The sequence below is a fragment of the Episyrphus balteatus genome, chromosome 2 (assembly GCF_945859705.1).
Source record: "Episyrphus balteatus chromosome 2, idEpiBalt1.1, whole genome shotgun sequence".
NCBI classification, from domain to species: domain Eukaryota; kingdom Metazoa; phylum Arthropoda; class Insecta; order Diptera; family Syrphidae; genus Episyrphus; species Episyrphus balteatus.
This window is the reverse complement of record NC_079135.1, coordinates 36932774-36953589: the sequence shown is the minus strand read 5'-3', so window position 1 is coordinate 36953589 and position 20816 is coordinate 36932774. Positions and strand designations below refer to the sequence as shown.

The 20816-nt window shown below is 29.6% G+C and overlaps 1 protein-coding gene across 3 annotated transcripts in view; it reads left to right on the top strand.

The window, feature by feature from the left end:
• LOC129908438 (gonadotropin-releasing hormone receptor) overlaps positions 1 to 20052 on the top strand; it is a 136225-nt gene extending 116173 nt beyond the window's left edge. For all 3 annotated transcript variants that reach the window (XM_055984903.1, XM_055984902.1, XM_055984904.1), the window contains 3 exons: positions 3152 to 3354; positions 19275 to 19411; positions 19477 to 20052. In XM_055984903.1, coding sequence (XP_055840878.1) covers positions 3152 to 3354; positions 19275 to 19411; positions 19477 to 19771 — 635 coding nt within the window. In that variant the 3' untranslated portion in view covers positions 19772 to 20052. The remainder of the gene's footprint in view (positions 1 to 3151; positions 3355 to 19274; positions 19412 to 19476) is intronic.
• Positions 20053 to 20816: the final 764 nt, after the last annotated feature.

Below are 20816 nucleotides of genomic sequence, written 5' to 3'. Positions count from 1 at the left end.
AAGTACTCAAGAGTTATTTAAAATTTAATGCGAGTTTTGATAATCCGGAATCCATTGCAATATAATTATATTTGGTGCATAGTTAGTAAAAAAAAAAAATCTGACTTCTAACTAAGCTAATATGTTGACTTTATTTACAGTAAATTAAATATAATTTTTTAAAGATAAAGAGTAGATTTCGCAATCATTTTTTAAGGAAATGAAAGCATGTTTAAATACATATTAATTAATTACATACATATTATTAATTAATTTTTTTAAAGACGGATTAATGAATTTTTTTTAATCTTTGGTTTTATTGTGTCTTTTTATTTTATTTGAATGGCATACCAATTTTTTCGGGAGCGGCTTCAAAATTCTGGTTTTTTAAATCTTACTTTTTTAATAAGAATTCTGTTTTTTGTTAAAATTTTTTTTATCCTTTATTTCAAAATTCTGGTTCTTAAAATTTTGCTTTTCAAAATTATGCTAATGTAGGTACCTACATATATTTGCAAACAAAAAATTGATACAAATACAGAAAATACACGTCATTAATATAATTCTACTTTTGTTCTTTTCTATTAGTTTGTTGTTTAACTTTTTCAAATATTATTCAAAATGTTTTAGTGAGGCGGCTTAGCATTAAAAAAGAGTTCAATCGTGCACTTTGTGATAAAAGCATGAAATTAACATCGTTGGTAGTACTCAATTTAAGAGTTATTTTGAGATATTGGGCCACCTTGTATTCCATTCGGAAGGGTAGATACAAGACTTTTTCTGTGTTGCACTCGATTTGTTGCATATTGTAGTATAGGCAATGAAATATTGTATTAATATGATACATGATTTCGAAGTATTTTCTAATGCCTGATCGAATAAAATCAATACCAAAATGTCTCGACCATTATGTAAAAAGTTATTGGACTCTTTATGAATTGTCTTTTACTCAAAGAGCAAGAGTCAAAATATTATCAAGTACTCCTTGAAAAAAAGTGGTAGGTTGATAAAATTTCGTGTGGACGTTTCATATACCATAGAAAAAAATAATAAAATATGTTCATCAAAAAATTTCAGGTCAAAGGGTGTTTTTTTAGCGAGAAAGAACACTTTTAAAATGGTACCATTGCAGCACATGGAAAATGTTTGGATTTTTTTGAACCGCATATATATTTTATACATCGTATGAGAATCAAAAATAATCAAAAAATGAATTATATTTACCATGGAATGTTGAATTTTCATGCAAAACTTAAATAGCTTGCTTTTATTTTTTATTAAATTTTCATACAAATTAATATTTTGAAGGAGTGAGGTGCAAAAGTAAAAGTATGAAAAATAATTGTGCAGTTTGTGATAAAAGGATCAAATTAATAGGATTGTTAGTACAATATGTAACCCTCATTTTAAGATATTGGGCCTTTTAATATTGGTTTTATTCGATCGGGCGTTAAAAATTACCTCGAAATCATGTATTATATTAATAAAAAGGTTTCATCAGCTATACTATGATATGCAACAATGCGGGTGCAACACAGAAAATCTCTTGTATCTACGCTCCTGGATGGAATACAAAGTGGCCCAAAATCTCAAAATAACTCTAATATTGAGTAATACCCATGATATAAATTTCATGCTTTTATCACAAACTGCACGATTTAGATGCTAAGTCGCCTCACTATTTAGACTGATGTTCTTATAACAAACATCTGGACAGCTAATTAGAAAAGACTTTGCGTGATACAAAATATTTCATTCTTATTAATTTTTTCAATATTTTTTTGTATGTCATAAATTACGAAATTTTTTTGGGTATTTTTCGAAAATGTTAAACATTAAAAATTTTTTCTTAATATTTTTTTTTTATTGATTTATCAAAAAAATAATATTAAAACAATTTGTAACGTTAAAAAGTAATCAAATAAGCAGCAAATGCAGCGAGAAGATGATTTTACAAGATTCTTTAGGATATTTTTAAAAACAGAATTTTGTAAAGCAGAATTTTGAAAGCAGAAATGACAGACAATTTAGTATATTCACTGTGTCATAACTAAAAAAAACTTTTCCAACAATCAAAACTATCAATTTTGCGCACGATCTTCCTCTACGAAATCGGGCTACGAATGAAAGTCGAGAGAAATCATGTGCAAAAATTGTTTTTCGGCAGAACACACTATACATCAGTGTCCGAAATTCTGGGCATTACTAGTCCTATCAGCATGTTGTTTTTGAAATCGATGTCGAAGTTGGGTAAACCAGTTTAAGTGCCTTATTTTAGGCTGGCTCAATTGTACAACAATAAAACACACATTACCTACTACTTTTCAAGAAATTATTTTTCCCATAAATTCCTTTACTTACAAACTGAAGAACTTTAACCGTTACTCTTAGAGTTAATTCTATCTTTCTGAATTGCCCGCAGTTTCCTTGAATTTGTACCTAAGAATTGTTAAACTTGATTTTATTCTTTTGCATCGAAGAGACGACTGCCACGCTTGAGGTTCTGGAATCGAATTCATTGTGCAGGAAAGTATAAATAGTTCCTATATTTTAAAACTTACTCCATAACCCGGCATAGGATTGTTAGCGAGTTCTTAATAACCAGGCCTTATTTCATAGTCACCTCGTTTTGTAAAAAAAATTATTTAGTTGACTTTGTCTCAATCAAGATAATGTTCATAAGTCCATAATCAAATATTCGAGTTTTTAAATACCGAATGTATATTTCAGTTTCGGATCAACTCAAAAAGAAATAAATCCATTGTCATTATGTATGAACAACACCCCCAATACCTAATATTTTAAGGACTTCTCCTAGCTACCTACCTGAAAACCTTAAGATAAATGATTCCATTTGTACAATTTGCAACTGCTTAAAATAATCACGTAACAAGACTGACGAGACGCGAAATGATGACGGCGACGACAACGTTATTGGTGTTGGTTACTCCATTTAACAAGTAGAATAAATCTGTTTTGCCTTCTGTTGTCATCTCATACTAAAGAGTCTGATTTATTTAAAAAGTAAAATAATATCAAACAAGGTAAATAAATTACCCCATCAATATCATAATAAAATTAATGTAATAAATTCTTGAGAACAAAATAATTTGTGAAAATCTCCTTGTCGACGAATTTATTTAACATTCTGTTTTTTTTTTTCTCATTTCAGATAGTGAAAAAATGTTCCAAGGATCCAAATTAGCTGTATATACAAATAAACCAACAGTTCAAACAAATCGACAACGATTAATACAAAAGGCTAAAATGAAGTCGCTACGCATTTCGGTTGTGATAATTGCTGCATTTTTAATTTGCTGGACACCCTACAATGTGATGATGATAATATTTACCTTTCTCAATCCTGATAAAAGGGTAAGTACCTACAATTCAAAGAATTTATTCTTTTTTTTTTTTAACCTTTGAAATAAATAGATTATTGTAATGAAATTTATGCAATTAATGAAACTTCAAGTGACCTCTTTTTTCAAAACGTATTTTAATCAACCGACACCAGTGTGATCGTGCTACTATTACCCTTGTAGCAGGTCACTTCAACATTGTTTATATAAATTGAATTATATTCAATTGCTCGCCGCTTAAAACGAAGGTAATTTTCACTTACCTTTGTTAATTTTATTTGAACCCACGCTCACCGTTGTGGTGAAACATTTTTTTTCTCGTTATAATAACGCCACTAGACACTATCTTGGTATGCTTACAAACTACAAGGATCCTTTGAGTTTGAAGTATGTTGGTATATACTTTGAACCACTTTTATTATAAACTTGAAGTATTTGAATGGAAACCAATTTCATAGTTGATAAATAATTAGTATAAAATTTCCATCCGTCATAATTGTGTGCCAACTACTTCAGATATTACCTAACGCTTAAGGGACTCGCGCCATTTTAAACAAAGAGATAGTTTAATTAGCATAAATTCAGGTTTTGGGATAAAAAGTGAATATTTTTCGCAACTAAAGAATTCAAGGATTAATAGTGACAAAAAATGAAAAATTACCGATAACCTTATAAATTTGTTCAAATCTAACCTCTCGCAAGGCGGAATTTATATTTTACTTTTGTTTTTAGTTTCAGTAAAAAATCATTTTGTTGTACCTGTACCTAGGTAAAGCTTGTTGAAAAAATTAAACGCATTCACGAAAAAAAAAGACTATCCAAAAACAAGCAGATTCCACATTAAATTAAGCGGATTTCTGCACGGTTTTTTGCCAAGATGGCTTCCGTCTTAAATTATGCGGACAAAAAATCTTCTTAATTTCTTGAATGAGCAAATTTAAAAGAAATTACCTTAATTAAAGTTGAAAATTATCTTATTTTTATCTGGAAAAGTTTATATGTATAAAAAAAAAAAAAAACACTGGGGATCAAACCTACATCTGTTGGGTCACTAGGTGAGTGCTTTACCATCAGATCATCTCTTGAAATGAGTATGATAAACTGCAACTTAAGCCAAAGGCTGACGATTTTTTAAGATGCAAATTCTTATTAAAATGAAATGAATTTCGCTCAACAGAATTATAGCGGATTTCACTTATTTCAAGGGGGAATCCTCTTCTATTTAAGGTGGCCTTCATCTTATTTTAAGTTAATTTTTTTTTTCTCCGTGTATTATATGAACGTGGATGGGTTATATGAATGTTACAAATCTGAAAATGAAAACTTAAACGGAATTTGGGTAATGTATAATGTATTTAGGTTCGAATATTTTATTGTTTCTTCAAATAAATTAGATATATTTAAAAAAAAATTCCAATAAAAGGGGTATTATTTTATTTTTCCTTAAAATAATTGAATTTTTCAACACTCGTATCTCCCATTGACGTTCTCTGAGGCCTATTGATTTCAGTTAAATTCGCTACAGATGCAAAGCATTCATAGTTCATACGTATCTTTAAATGCCTCCTGCTGCCTTTACACACCTGCAATTGGTTTTTGGGATAGGAATTTTTTTGAGGATTTTCAGTTTTTATTTCCTCGCTCGGATGTTTTTTTGTTCGACGTAATTTCGGCCGGTTTTTTTTCAGTTTTAATACAAATATATCACCATTTGGTTATCTCTAACAAGCGTTTTCACACCTGCATTCGGATAAAAAAAATACAAATTTGTCTTTTTCAGATTATTGAGAAAAAAATCCCTTGTCAAAAAAAATTCCATTTGTAAAAATTAAAGGTTTCTTGGAGGTCTGGTTCCTGAGATACATATTTCCAAAAAAGCATTTTTTTTTCTTCTTTCTTTTCCTTATACATTCCGAAGCCGATATCTTTTGGTCAAAGTCTCGAAACAAGTTTTAGTTTACAGATATGAGTTCACAATGAACAGGCTTATGCATTCGGATAAAAAAATTACAATTTTTTTTTTCAGATTTTTGAGAAAAAATCAAAAAAAATTCCATTTGTAAAAATTTCCTCCAAATCCATCGAGTGAAACATCAAAAGAAAGGTCTCTTTAAGCTCTATTCATAATTCAAAATTAAAAGTTTCTTGGAGGTCTGGTTCCTGAGATACATATTTCCAAAAAAGCATTTTTTTCTTCTTTCTTTTCCTTATACATTCCGAAGCCGATATCTTTTGGTCAAAGTCTCGAAACAAGTTTTAATTTACAGATATGAGTTCACAATAAACAGGCCTATGCATTCGGATAAAAAAATTACAAATTTATTTTTATCAGATTTTTGAGAAAAAATCAAGGTTAACCCCTTGTCAAAAAAAATTCCATTTAATTGTTTTCAGATTTTTGAGAAAAAATCAAGGTTAACCCCTTGTCAAAAAAAATTCCATTAATTTGTAAAAATTTCCTCCAAATCCATCTAATGAGACATCAAAAGAAAGGTCTCTTTAAGCTCTATTCATAATTAAAAATTAAAAGTTTCTTGGAGGTCTGGTTCCTGAGATATTTCCAAAAAAGCATTTTTTTTTTCTTCTTTCTTTTCCTTATACATTCCGAAGCCGATATCTTTTGGTCAAAGTCTCGAAACAAGTTTTAATTTACAGATATGAGTTCACAATAAACAGGCCTATGCATTCGGATAAAAAAATTACAAATTAATTGTTTTCAGATTTTTGAGAAAAAATCAAGGTTAACCCCTTGTCAAAAAAAATTCCATTTAATTGTTTTCAGATTTTTGAGAAAAAATCAAGGTTAACCCCTTGTCAAAAAAAATTCCATTAATTTGTAAAAATTTCCTCCAAATCCATCTAATGAGACATCAAAAGAAAGGTCTCTTTAAGCTCTATTCATAATTAAAAGTTAAAAGTTTCTTGGAGGTCTGGTTCCTGAGATATTTCCAAAAAAGCATTTTTTTTTTTCTTCTTTCTTTTCCTTATACATTCCGAAGCCGATATCTTTTGGTCAAAGTCTCGAAACAAGTTTTAATTTACAGATATGAGTTCACAATAAACAGGCCTATGCATTCGGATAAAAAAATTACAAGTTAATTGTTTTCAGATTTTTGAGAAAAAATCAAGGTTAACCCCTTGCCAAAAAAAATTCCATTTGTAAAAATTTCCTCCAAATCCATCGAGTGAAACATCAAAAGAAAGGTCTCTTTAAGCTCTATTCATAATTCAAAATTAAAAGTTTCTTGGAGGTCTGGTTCCTGAGATATTTCCAAAAAAGCATTTTTTTTTTTCTTCTTTCTTTTCCTTATACATTCCGAAGCCGATATCTTTTGGTCAAAGTCTCGAAACAAGTTTTAATTTACAGATATGAGTTCACAATAAACAGGCCTATGCATTCGGATAAAAAAATTACAAATTAATTGTTTTCAGATTTTTGAGAAAAAATGAAGGTTAACCCCTTGTCAAAAAAAATTCCATTAATTTGTAAAAATTTCCTCCAAATCCATCTAATGAGACATCAAAAGAAAGGTCTCTTTAAGCTCTATTCATAATTCAAAATTAAAAGTTTCTTGGAGGTCTGGTTCCTGAGATATTTCCAAAAAAGCATTTTTTTTTCTTCTTTCTTTTCCTTATACATTCCGAAGCCGATATCTTTTGGTCAAAGTCTCGAAACAAGTTTTAGTTTACAGATATGAGTTCACAATGAACAGGCTTATGCATTCGGATAAAAAAATTACAAATTTTTTTTTCAGATTTTTGAGAAAAAATCAAGGTTAACCCCTTGCCAAAAAAAAATTCCATTTGTAAAAATTTCCTCCAAATCCATCGAGTGAGACATCAAAAGAAAGGTCTCTTTAAGCTCTATTCATAATTAAAAATTAAAAGTTTCTTGGAGGTCTGGTTCCTGAGATATTTCCAAAAAAGCATTTTTTTCTTCTTTCTTTTCCTTATACATTCCGAAGCCGATATCTTTTGGTCAAAGTCTCGAAACAAGTTTTAGTTTACAGATATGAGTTCACAATGAACAGGCTTATGCATTCGGATAAAAAAATTACAAATTTTTTTTTCAGATTTTTGAGAAAAAATCAAGGTTAACCCCTTGTCAAAAAAAATTCCATTAATTTGTAAAAATTTCCTCCAAATCCATCGAGTGAGACATCAAAAGAAAGGTCTCTTTAAGCTCTATTCATAATTCAAAATTAAAAGTTTCTTGGAGGTCTGGTTCCTGAGATATTTCCAAAAAAGCATTTTTTTCTTCTTTCTTTTCCTTATACATTCCGAAGCCGATATCTTTTGGTCAAAGTCTCGAAACAAGTTTTAATTTACAGATATGAGTTCACAATAAACAGGCCTATGCATTCGGATAAAAAAATTACAAATTAATTGTTTTCAGATTTTTGAGAAAAAATCAAGGTTAACCCCTTGTCAAAAAAAATTCCATTAATTTGTAAAAATTTCCTCCAAATCCATCTAATGAGACATCAAAAGAAAGGTCTCTTTAAGCTCTATTCATAATTCAAAATTAAAAGTTTCTTGGAGGTCTGGTTCCTGAGATATTTCCAAAAAAGCATTTTTTTTCTTCTTTCTTTTCCTTATACATTCCGAAGCCGATATCTTTTGGTCAAAGTCTCGAAACAAGTTTTAATTTACAGATATGAGTTCACAATAAACAGGCTTATGCATTCGGATAAAAAAATTACAAATTTTTTTTTCAGATTTTTGAGAAAAAATCAAGGTTAACCCCTTGCCAAAAAAAAATTCCATTTGTAAAAATTTCCTCCAAATCCATCGAGTGAGACATCAAAAGAAAGGTCTCTTTAAGCTCTATTCATAATTAAAAATTAAAAGTTTCTTGGAGGTCTGGTTCCTGAGATATTTCCAAAAAAGCATTTTTTTCTTCTTTCTTTTCCTTATACATTCCGAAGCCGATATCTTTTGGTCAAAGTCTCGAAACAAGTTTTAGTTTACAGATATGAGTTCACAATGAACAGGCTTATGCATTCGGATAAAAAAATTACAAATTTTTTTTTCAGATTTTTGAGAAAAAATCAAGGTTAACCCCTTGTCAAAAAAAATTCCATTAATTTGTAAAAATTTCCTCCAAATCCATCTAATGAGACATCAAAAGAAAGGTCTCTTTAAGCTCTATTCATAATTCAAAATTAAAAGTTTCTTGGAGGTCTGGTTCCTGAGATATTTCCAAAAAAGCATTTTTTTTTCTTCTTTCTTTTCCTTATACATTCCGAAGCCGATATCTTTTGGTCAAAGTCTCGAAACAAGTTTTAGTTTACAGATATGAGTTCACAATGAACAGGCTTATGCATTCGGATAAAAAAATTACAAATTTTTTTTTCAGATTTTTGAGAAAAAATCAAGGTTGACCCCTTGCCAAAAAAAAATCCATTTGTAAAAATTTCCTCCAAATCCATCGAGTGAGACATCAAAAGAAAGGTCTCTTTAAGCCCTATTCATAATTCAAAATTAAAAGTTTCTTGGAGGTCTGGTTCCTGAGATATTTCCAAAAAAGCATTTTTTTTTTCTTCTTTCTTTTCCTTATACATTCCGAAGCCGATATCTTTTGGTCAAAGTCTCGAAACAAGTTTTAATTTACAGATATGAGTTCACAATAAACAGGCCTATGCATTCGGATAAAAAAATTACAAATTAATTGTTTTCAGATTTTTGAGAAAAAATCAAGGTTAACCCCTTGTCAAAAAAAATTCCATTTAATTGTTTTCAGATTTTTGAGAAAAAATCAAGGTTAACCCCTTGTCAAAAAAAATTCCATTAATTTGTAAAAATTTCCTCCAAATCCATCTAATGAGACATCAAAAGAAAGGTCTCTTTAAGCTCTATTCATAATTAAAAATTAAAAGTTTCTTGGAGGTCTGGTTCCTGAGATATTTCCAAAAAAGCATTTTTTTTTTCTTCTTTCTTTTCCTTATACATTCCGAAGCCGATATCTTTTGGTCAAAGTCTCGAAACAAGTTTTAATTTACAGATATGAGTTCACAATAAACAGGCCTATGCATTCGGATAAAAAAATTACAAATTAATTGTTTTCAGATTTTTGAGAAAAAATCAAGGTTAACCCCTTGTCAAAAAAAATTCCATTTAATTGTTTTCAGATTTTTGAGAAAAAATCAAGGTTAACCCCTTGTCAAAAAAAATTCCATTAATTTGTAAAAATTTCCTCCAAATCCATCTAATGAGACATCAAAAGAAAGGTCTCTTTAAGCTCTATTCATAATTAAAAATTAAAAGTTTCTTGGAGGTCTGGTTCCTGAGATATTTCCAAAAAAGCATTTTTTTTTTCTTCTTTCTTTTCCTTATACATTCCGAAGCCGATATCTTTTGGTCAAAGTCTCGAAACAAGTTTTAATTTACAGATATGAGTTCACAATAAACAGGCCTATGCATTCGGATAAAAAAATTACAAATTAATTGTTTTCAGATTTTTGAGAAAAAATCAAGGTTAACCCCTTGTCAAAAAAAATTCCATTTAATTGTTTTCAGATTTTTGAGAAAAAATCAAGGTTAACCCCTTGTCAAAAAAAATTCCATTAATTTGTAAAAATTTCCTCCAAATCCATCTAATGAGACATCAAAAGAAAGGTCTCTTTAAGCTCTATTCATAATTAAAAGTTAAAAGTTTCTTGGAGGTCTGGTTCCTGAGATATTTCCAAAAAAGCATTTTTTTTTTCTTCTTTCTTTTCCTTATACATTCCGAAGCCGATATCTTTTGGTCAAAGTCTCGAAACAAGTTTTAATTTACAGATATGAGTTCACAATAAACAGGCCTATGCATTCGGATAAAAAAATTACAAGTTAATTGTTTTCAGATTTTTGAGAAAAAATCAAGGTTAACCCCTTGTCAAAAAAAATTCCATTAATTTGTAAAAATTTCCTCCAAATCCATCTAATGAGACATCAAAAGAAAGGTCTCTTTAAGCTCTATTCATAATTAAAAGTTAAAAGTTTCTTGGAGGTCTGGTTCCTGAGATATTTCCAAAAAAGCATTTTTTTTTTCTTCTTTCTTTTCCTTATACATTCCGAAGCCGATATCTTTTGGTCAAAGTCTCGAAACAAGTTTTAATTTACAGATATGAGTTCACAATAAACAGGCCTATGCATTCGGATAAAAAAATTACAAATTAATTGTTTTCAGATTTTTGAGAAAAAATCAAGGTTAACCCCTTGTCAAAAAAAATTCCATTTAATTGTTTTCAGATTTTTGAGAAAAAATCAAGGTTAACCCCTTGTCAAAAAAAATTCCATTAATTTGTAAAAATTTCCTCCAAATCCATCTAATGAGACATCAAAAGAAAGGTCTCTTTAAGCTCTATTCATAATTAAAAGTTAAAAGTTTCTTGGAGGTCTGGTTCCTGAGATATTTCCAAAAAAGCATTTTTTTTTTCTTCTTTCTTTTCCTTATACATTCCGAAGCCGATATCTTTTGGTCAAAGTCTCGAAACAAGTTTTAATTTACAGATATGAGTTCACAATAAACAGGCCTATGCATTCGGATAAAAAAATTACAAGTTAATTGTTTTCAGATTTTTGAGAAAAAATCAAGGTTAACCCCTTGCCAAAAAAAATTCCATTTGTAAAAATTTCCTCCAAATCCATCGAGTGAAACATCAAAAGAAAGGTCTCTTTAAGCTCTATTCATAATTCAAAATTAAAAGTTTCTTGGAGGTCTGGTTCCTGAGATATTTCCAAAAAAGCATTTTTTTTTCTTCTTTCTTTTCCTTATACATTCCGAAGCCGATATCTTTTGGTCAAAGTCTCGAAACAAGTTTTAGTTTACAGATATGAGTTCACAATGAACAGGCTTATGCATTCGGATAAAAAAATTACAAATTTTTTTTTCAGATTTTTGAGAAAAAATCAAGGTTAACCCCTTGCCAAAAAAAATTCCATTTGTAAAAATTTCCTCCAAATCCATCGAGTAAGACATCAAAAGAAAGGTCTCTTTAAGCTCTATTCATAATTCAAAATTAAAAGTTTCTTGGAGGTCTGGTTCCTGAGATATTTCCAAAAAAGCATTTTTTTTCTTCTTTCTTTTCCTTATACATTCCGAAGCCGATATCTTTTGGTCAAAGTCTCGAAACAAGTTTTAGTTTACAGATATGAGTTCACAATGAACAGGCTTATGCATTCGGATAAAAAAGTTACAAATTAATTTTTTTCAGATTTTTGAGAAAAAATCAAGGTTAACCCCTTGCCAAAAAAAATTCCATTTGTAAAAATTTCCTCCAAATCCATCGAGTGAAACATCAAAAGAAAGGTCTCTTTAAGCTCTATTCATAATTCAAAATTAAAAGTTTCTTGGAGGTCTGGTTCCTGAGATATTTCCAAAAAAGCATTTTTTTTTCTTCTTTCTTTTCCTTATACATTCCGAAGCCGATATCTTTTGGTCAAAGTCTCGAAACAAGTTTTAGTTTACAGATATGAGTTCACAATGAACAGGCTTATGCATTCGGATAAAAAAATTACAAATTTTTTTTTCAGATTTTTGAGAAAAAATCAAGGTTAACCCCTTGTCAAAAAAAATTCCATTAATTTGTAAAAAATTTCCTCCAAATCCATCTAATGAGACATCAAAATAAAGGTCTCTTTAAGCTCTATTCATAATTCAAAATTAAAAGTTTCTTGGAGGTCTGGTTCCTGAGATATTTCCAAAAAAGCATTTTTTTTTCTTCTTTCTTTTCCTTATACATTCCGAAGCCGATATCTTTTGGTCAAAGTCTCGAAACAAGTTTTAGTTTACAGATATGAGTTCACAATGAACAGGCTTATGCATTCGGATAAAAAAATTACAAATTTTTTTTTCAGATTTTTGAGAAAAAATCAAGGTTGACCCCTTGCCAAAAAAAAATCCATTTGTAAAAATTTCCTCCAAATCCATCGAGTGAGACATCAAAAGAAAGGTCTCTTTAAGCTCTATTCATAATTAAAAATTAAAAGTTTCTTGGAGGTCTGGTTCCTGAGATATTTCCAAAAAAGCATTTTTTTTTTTCTTCTTTCTTTTCCTTATACATTCCGAAGCCGATATCTTTTGGTCAAAGTCTCGAAACAAGTTTAAATTTACAGATATGAGTTCACAATAAACAGGCCTATGCATTCGGATAAAAAAATTACAAATTAATTGTTTTCAGATTTTTGAGAAAAAATGAAGGTTAACCCCTTGTCAAAAAAAATTCCATTAATTTGTAAAAATTTCCTCCAAATCCATCTAATGAGACATCAAAAGAAAGGTCTCTTTAAGCTCTATTCATAATTCAAAATTAAAAGTTTCTTGGAGGTCTGGTTCCTGAGATATTTCCAAAAAAGCATTTTTTTTCTTCTTTCTTTTCCTTATACATTCCGAAGCCGATATCTTTTGGTCAAAGTCTCGAAACAAGTTTTAGTTTACAGATATGAGTTCACAATGAACAGGCTTATGCATTCGGATAAAAAAATTACAAATTTTTTTTTCAGATTTTTGAGAAAAAATCAAGGTTAACCCCTTGCCAAAAAAAATTCCATTTGTAAAAATTTCCTCCAAATCCATCGAGTGAGACATCAAAAGAAAGGTCTCTTTAAGCTCTATTCATAATTAAAAATTAAAAGTTTCTTGGAGGTCTGGTTCCTGAGATATTTCCAAAAAAGCATTTTTTTTCTTCTTTCTTTTCCTTATACATTCCGAAGCCGATATCTTTTGGTCAAAGTCTCGATACAAGTTTTAGTTTACAGATATGAGTTCACAATGAACAGGCTTATGCATTCGGATAAAAAAATTACAAATTTTTTTTTCAGATTTTTGAGAAAAAATCAAGGTTAACCCCTTGCCAAAAAAAATTCCATTTGTAAAAATTTCCTCCAAATCCATCGAGTGAGACATCAAAAGAAAGGTCTCTTTAAGCTCTATTCATAATTAAAAATTAAAAGTTTCTTGGAGGTCTGGTTCCTGAGATATTTCCAAAAAAGCATTTTTTTCTTCTTTCTTTTCCTTATACATTCCGAAGCCGATATCTTTTGGTCAAAGTCTCGAAACAAGTTTTAGTTTACAGATATGAGTTCACAATGAACAGGCTTATGCATTCGGATAAAAAAATTACAAATTTTTTTTTCAGATTTTTGAGAAAAAATCAAGGTTAACCCCTTGCCAAAAAAAATTCCATTTGTAAAAATTTCCTCCAAATCCATCGAGTGAGACATCAAAAGAAAGGTCTCTTTAAGCTCTATTCATAATTAAAAATTAAAAGTTTCTTGGAGGTCTGGTTCCTGAGATATTTCCAAAAAAGCATTTTTTTCTTCTTTCTTTTCCTTATACATTCCGAAGCCGATATCTTTTGGTCAAAGTCTCGAAACAAGTTTTAGTTTACAGATATGAGTTCACAATGAACAGGCTTATGCATTCGGATAAAAAAATTACAAATTTTTTTTTCAGATTTTTGAGAAAAAATCAAGGTTAACCCCTTGTCAAAAAAAATTCCATTAATTTGTAAAAAATTTCCTCCAAATCCATCTAATGAGACATCAAAAGAAAGGTCTCTTTAACCTCTATTCATAATTCAAAATTAAAAGTTTCTTGGAGGTCTGGTTCCTGAGATATTTCCAAAAAAGCATTTTTTTTTCTTCTTTCTTTTCCTTATACATTCCGAAGCCGATATCTTTTGGTCAAAGTCTCGAAACAAGTTTTAGTTTACAGATATGAGTTCACAATGAACAGGCTTATGCATTCGGATAAAAAAATTACAAATTTTTTTTTCAGATTTTTGAGAAAAAATCAAGGTTAACCCCTTGTCAAAAAAAATTCTATTAATTTGTAAAAATTTCCTCCAAATCCATCTAATGAGACATCAAAAGAAAGGTCTCTTTAAGCTCTATTCATAATTCAAAATTAAAAGTTTCTTGGAGGTCTGGTTCCTGAGATATTTCCAAAAAAGCATTTTTTTTTTCTTCTTTCTTTTCCTTATACATTCCGAAGCCGATATCTTTTGGTCAAAGTCTCGAAACAAGTTTTAGTTTACAGATATGAGTTCACAATGAACAGGCTTATGCATTCGGATAAAAAAATTACAAATTTTTTTTTCAGATTTTTGAGAAAAAATCAAGGTTAACCCCTTGCCAAAAAAAATTCCATTTGTAAAAATTTCCTCCAAATCCATCGAGTGAGACATCAAAAGAAAGGTCTCTTTAAGCCCTATTCATAATTCAAAATTAAAAGTTTCTTGGAGGTCTGGTTCCTGAGATATTTCCAAAAAAGCATTTTGTTTTCTTCTTTCTTTTCCTTATACATTCCGAAGCCGATATCTTTTGGTCAAAGTCTCGAAACAAGTTTTAGTTTACAGATATGAGTTCACAATGAACAGGCTTATGCATTCGGATAAAAAAAGTTACAAATTAATTTTTTTTTTAGATTTTTGAGAAAAAATCAAGGTTAACCCCTTGTCAAAAAAAATTCCATTTGTAAAAATTTCCTCCAAATCCATCGAGTGAGACATAAAAAGAAAGGTCTCTTTAAGCCCTATTCATAATTCAAAATTAAAAGTTTCTTGGAGGTCTGGTTCCTGAGATATTTCCAAAAAAGCATTTTTTTTTTCTTCTTTCTTTTCCTTATACATTCCGAAGCCGATATCTTTTGGTCAAAGTCTCGAAACAAGTTTTAATTTACAGATATGAGTTCACAATGAACAGGCTTATGCATTCGGATAAAAAAATTACAAATTTTTTTTTCAGATTTTTTAGAAAAAATCAAGGTTAACCCCTTGCCAAAAAAAATTCCATTTGTAAAAATTTCCTCCAAATCCATCGAGTGAGACATAAAAAGAAAGGTCTCTTTAAGCTGTATTCATAATTCAAAATTAAAAGTTTCTTGGAGGTCTGGTTCCTGAGATATTTCCAAAAAAGCATTTTGTTTCTTCTTTCTTTTCCTTATACATTCCGAAGCCGATATCTTTTGGTCAAAGTCTCGAAACAAGTTTTAATTTACAGATATGAGTTCACAATGAACAGGCTTATGCATTCGGATAAAAAAATTACAAATTTTTTTTTCAGATTTTTGAGAAAAAATCAAGGTTAACCCCTTGTCAAAAAAAATTCCATTAATTTGTAAAAATTTCCTCCAAATCCATCTAATGAGACATCAAAAGAAAGGTCTCTTTAAGCTCTATTCATAATTCAAAATTAAAAGTTTCTTGGAGGTCTGGTTCCTGAGATATTTCCAAAAAAGCATTTTTTTTTCTTCTTTCTTTTCCTTATACATTCCGAAGCCGATATCTTTTGGTCAAAGTCTCGAAACAAGTTTTAGTTTACAGATATGAGTTCACAATGAACAGGCTTATGCATTCGGATAAAAAAATTACAAATTTTTTTTTCAGATTTTTGAGAAAAAATCAAGGTTAACCCCTTGCCAAAAAAAATTCCATTTGTAAAAATTTCCTCCAAATCCATCGAGTGAAACATCAAAAGAAAGGTCTCTTTAAGCTCTATTCATAATTCAAAATTAAAAGTTTCTTGGAGGTCTGGTTCCTGAGATATTTCCAAAAAAGCATTTTTTTTTTCTTCTTTCTTTTCCTTATACATTCCGAAGCCGATATCTTTTGGTCAAAGTCTCGAAACAAGTTTTAATTTACAGATATGAGTTCACAATAAACAGGCCTATGCATTCGGATAAAAAAATTACAAATTAATTGTTTTCAGATTTTTGAGAAAAAATGAAGGTTAACCCCTTGTCAAAAAAAATTCCATTAATTTGTAAAAATTTCCTCCAAATCCATCTAATGAGACATCAAAAGAAAGGTCTCTTTAAGCTCTATTCATAATTCAAAATTAAAAGTTTCTTGGAGGTCTGGTTCCTGAGATATTTCCAAAAAAGCATTTTTTTCTTCTTTCTTTTCCTTATACATTCCGAAGCCGATATCTTTTGGTCAAAGTCTCGAAACAAGTTTTAGTTTACAGATATGAGTTCACAATGAACAGGCTTATGCATTCGGATAAAAAAATTACAAATTTTTTTTTCAGATTTTTGAGAAAAAATCAAGGTTAACCCCTTGTCAAAAAAAATTCCATTAATTTGTAAAAAATTTCCTCCAAATCCATCTAATGAGACATCAAAAGAAAGGTCTCTTTAACCTCTATTCATAATTCAAAATTAAAAGTTTCTTGGAGGTCTGGTTCCTGAGATATTTCCAAAAAAGCATTTTTTTTTCTTCTTTCTTTTCCTTATACATTCCGAAGCCGATATCTTTTGGTCAAAGTCTCGAAACAAGTTTTAGTTTACAGATATGAGTTCACAATGAACAGGCTTATGCATTCGGATAAAAAAATTACAAATTTTTTTTTCAGATTTTTGAGAAAAAATCAAGGTTAACCCCTTGTCAAAAAAAATTCCATTAATTTGTAAAAATTTCCTCCAAATCCATCTAATGAGACATCAAAAGAAAGGTCTCTTTAAGCTCTATTCATAATTCAAAATTAAAAGTTTCTTGGAGGTCTGGTTCCTGAGATATTTCCAAAAAAGCATTTTTTTTTCTTCTTTCTTTTCCTTATACATTCCGAAGCCGATATCTTTTGGTCAAAGTCTCGAAACAAGTTTTAGTTTACAGATATGAGTTCACAATGAACAGGCTTATGCATTCGGATAAAAAAATTACAAATTTTTTTTTCAGATTTTTGAGAAAAAATCAAGGTTAACCCCTTGCCAAAAAAAATTCCATTTGTAAAAATTTCCTCCAAATCCATCGAGTGAAACATCAAAAGAAAGGTCTCTTTAAGCTCTATTCATAATTCAAAATTAAAAGTTTCTTGGAGGTCTGGTTCCTGAGATATTTCCAAAAAAGCATTTTTTTTTTCTTCTTTCTTTTCCTTATACATTCCGAAGCCGATATCTTTTGGTCAAAGTCTCGAAACAAGTTTTAATTTACAGATATGAGTTCACAATAAACAGGCCTATGCATTCGGATAAAAAAATTACAAATTAATTGTTTTCAGATTTTTGAGAAAAAATGAAGGTTAACCCCTTGTCAAAAAAAATTCCATTAATTTGTAAAAATTTCCTCCAAATCCATCTAATGAGACATCAAAAGAAAGGTCTCTTTAAGCTCTATTTATAATTCAAAATTAAAAGTTTCTTGGATTTCTGGTTCCTGAGATATTTCCAAAAAAGCATTTTGTTTTCTTCTTTCTTTTCCTTATTCATTCCGAATCCGATATCTTTTGGTCAAAGTCTCGAAACAAGTTTTTGTTTACAGATATGAGTTCACAATAAACAGGCCTATGCATTCGGATAAAAAAATTACAAATTAATTGTTTTCAGATTTTTGAGAAAAAATCAAGGTTAACCCCTTGTCAAAAAAAATTCCATTAATTTGTAAAAATTTCCTCCAAATCCATCTAATGAGACATCAAAAGAAAGGTCTCTTTAAGCTCTATTCATAATTCAAAATTAAAAGTTTCTTGGAGGTCTTGTTCCTGAGACATGTATTTCCAAAAAAACATTTTGTTTTCTTCTTTCTTTTAATTATACATTCCGAAGCCGATATCTTTTGGTCAAAGTCTCGAAACAAGTTTTTGTTTACAGATATGAGTTCACAATGAACAGGCTTATGCATTCGGATAAAAAAGTTACAAATTTATTTTTTTCAGATTTTTGAGAAAAAATCAATGTTAACTTGTCAAAAAAAATTCCATTTGTAAAAATTTCCTCCAAATCCATCGAGTGAGACATCAAAAGAAAGGTCTCTTTAAGCTCTATTCATAATTCAAAATTAAAAGTTTCTTGGAGGTCTGGTTCCTGAGATATTTCCAAAAAAGCATTTTTTTTCTTCTTTCTTTTCCTTATACATTCCGAAGTCGATATCTTTTGGTCAAAGTCTCGAAACAAGTTTTAGTTTACAGATATGAGCTACAATGAACAGACGTCCCTTACTTTTGCTGACACTTTATGGCGCAATAAAAAAAAATCAATCTCAAGAACTGTAGTTAGCTAAATGCTAAATCAATTTTGTACCTCTTAGGAAAATTTTTTGTTCCAATTTTAAATTCAAAAAGTGCATTTTCAAACTTTTCTGCAGAAGTGCACTTATTAAACTTCAAATAGAAATAAAAACTAACCGATAGAATCTACAAAATTTTGAAAAAGGTACACATCAATAAAAAGAAACAGAAGAATAGAAACAGTTTCTTTAAAAGAAAAAAAAAAAAAGACCAAAGGGGTCCCAATTTTAGTTTTGCTCCTAGGCCCCCACACGTAAACGTACGCCTCTGCTCCAATCGCTTTTATTCTTAAGCAAAATTCAACTAACGCGCATAATGTATTTGGTTTACAAGAAAAAAACAGAATTTCTTTTAAAAACGTTCAAAAGCATTTTTATATAAAAGAGCAATATTTTATTTAATTGTTCTTTGACTCTCTACAGAATCTTTTATATAATGGCAAGAGTGCAAAATTCAAAAGATTATATCAATTCATCTTCGTTGCCATAAAAGAAACATCATGGTTAAATAATAGACAAAAGAGCTTAAACAAGAAAATAATGAATATATTCATACATTTCAATGAAACGTTTAACTAACCAATTTCCAAGAAAACTTTCATAGAATTTAACTTTAATATTTTCAAGTGAATAGTCTATAGATATGCATAAAGCATTAATAATGAACTCAGATTATAGAAAGGAATATCTTATCTATCTTGTTTTCAATTATGTTTGAAGAGCTTTTAGTTGAGCATGTTTCTTAAGACCATGGAATGTGCTATCCTCTTTGTTAACCCAACTGAATAATATTATTCAGAATGTAAGGACAAGAAGTTCACCTGTAACCATAATCAAATTAGTTTATTTTTGTGCATTCTTTATATTTTTTTATGAAGATTCTTGCCCCCATAACTTCAAACTCAAATCAAATCTTATATTTTTTAAATTTTATTCTATATTGCAGCTGGGAGAAGACCTTCAATCTGGAATCTTCTTCTTTGGCATGTCCAATAGTCTTGTGAATCCCCTCATTTATGGTGCATTTCACCTGTGTCCCCTCAAGAGAAAAAAGAGTAGATACAATCATCATAGTCTAACTAGGTAATTTGTAAACTCGAAAACTTATTTAAATATAATTTCTATAAATATACATAACTTTCTTGCAGAGGAGACTCCCAGAGATCCCCGTCAATGATGACCAACGTAACGCAAGTCGATAGCAATGGTCGACAAACAAGAACTTTCCGACAGGCAAGTTATTACAGAACGAACAGCAGCTGCAGCACCAAAGAGCAAATTAATCTCCTCAATGCCCAACCAGTTCGCAATAATCATTTACCAAGAATTGTATCCACTCGGCTGAAGGCATCTCCTAATGGCTCAGCGATTCCCATTGTCCTCAATGGACCAAATGGTGTTTCGACATTTCCCAATTCCAAAGACAATGTATCTAGTGTGTAGTATGAATTTTGTTGGCGTCACGATTGCTGGTGTAGATACTAGATACATCAGCTAAGGGATGCATTTCAAAATGAATGAATAATAAAAAAAAAATAAAATAAAAGAATTCCAAACAACGAGGTTTAACCAAAACAACAAACAACAACTGTGCCAAGCAGCTGATCGATATGAAGCAAAAACGAATAAATAAATAAATATGTAAATTTATATATACATATACTCCATGTAAAAAATGTAAATAATATAAGATACATAAATATATATATTTTTAATAAGACATAGTTGAGAGTTAGGTTTACATAATTTAATGTCTTTTGTATTTCAGCTAAATATTGGCAAGACAAAAGATAGAAAAAGAAAAACTTAATAAAAACCAAAATTGTGATTAAATAAATTGAAAAAAAAAAAATATAAAAAATATTTAAGAATAACAATTTCGACTTCGAATATATACATATAAATGATGTAGAAGTTTAGAAGGTATGTTTGTGAAGAGTATTTTAAGAGAATAATGTTTTTAAGGCTTTTGAGTGAACTTTAAGATCACGGCTGAGTTTTTTTGAAATCTTTAAATGTTACAAAAAAAAATATATATAATAAAAAAGTTTTATATTTTTAGGCCATTTATTTTTTTTTTTCTTTTTTTATATTACAACAAAGTTTATATGTGTAAGTAATAACAAAAAAAAAAAAAAACAGATACATAAATAAAAGGCCAATTTTAAAATTGTTTTCAACTGTGGATTTGTTTAATTTTCGAATGTTTTGACAACAACTACCAACAAGACGAAAGGGAAAGGAGGTTACAAGTCTACAGAGTGAAAAGGCAACAAGAATATAGTGCAACAAGATAACAGGGGGACAAGTTGACTGTTTTATATGGCGAAAAAGCGACAAGGCGACAAGGTAACAGAGTGACAAGGCGACAAATTGATAAGGTGACTATAAGCATAAGGTGACAAGACGACAAGGCGAAAGCTGAAAAGGCGAGAATTTCGGTGAAAAGTTCAAAATTAAGATAACATCATTTAACCAAAATTCAAAG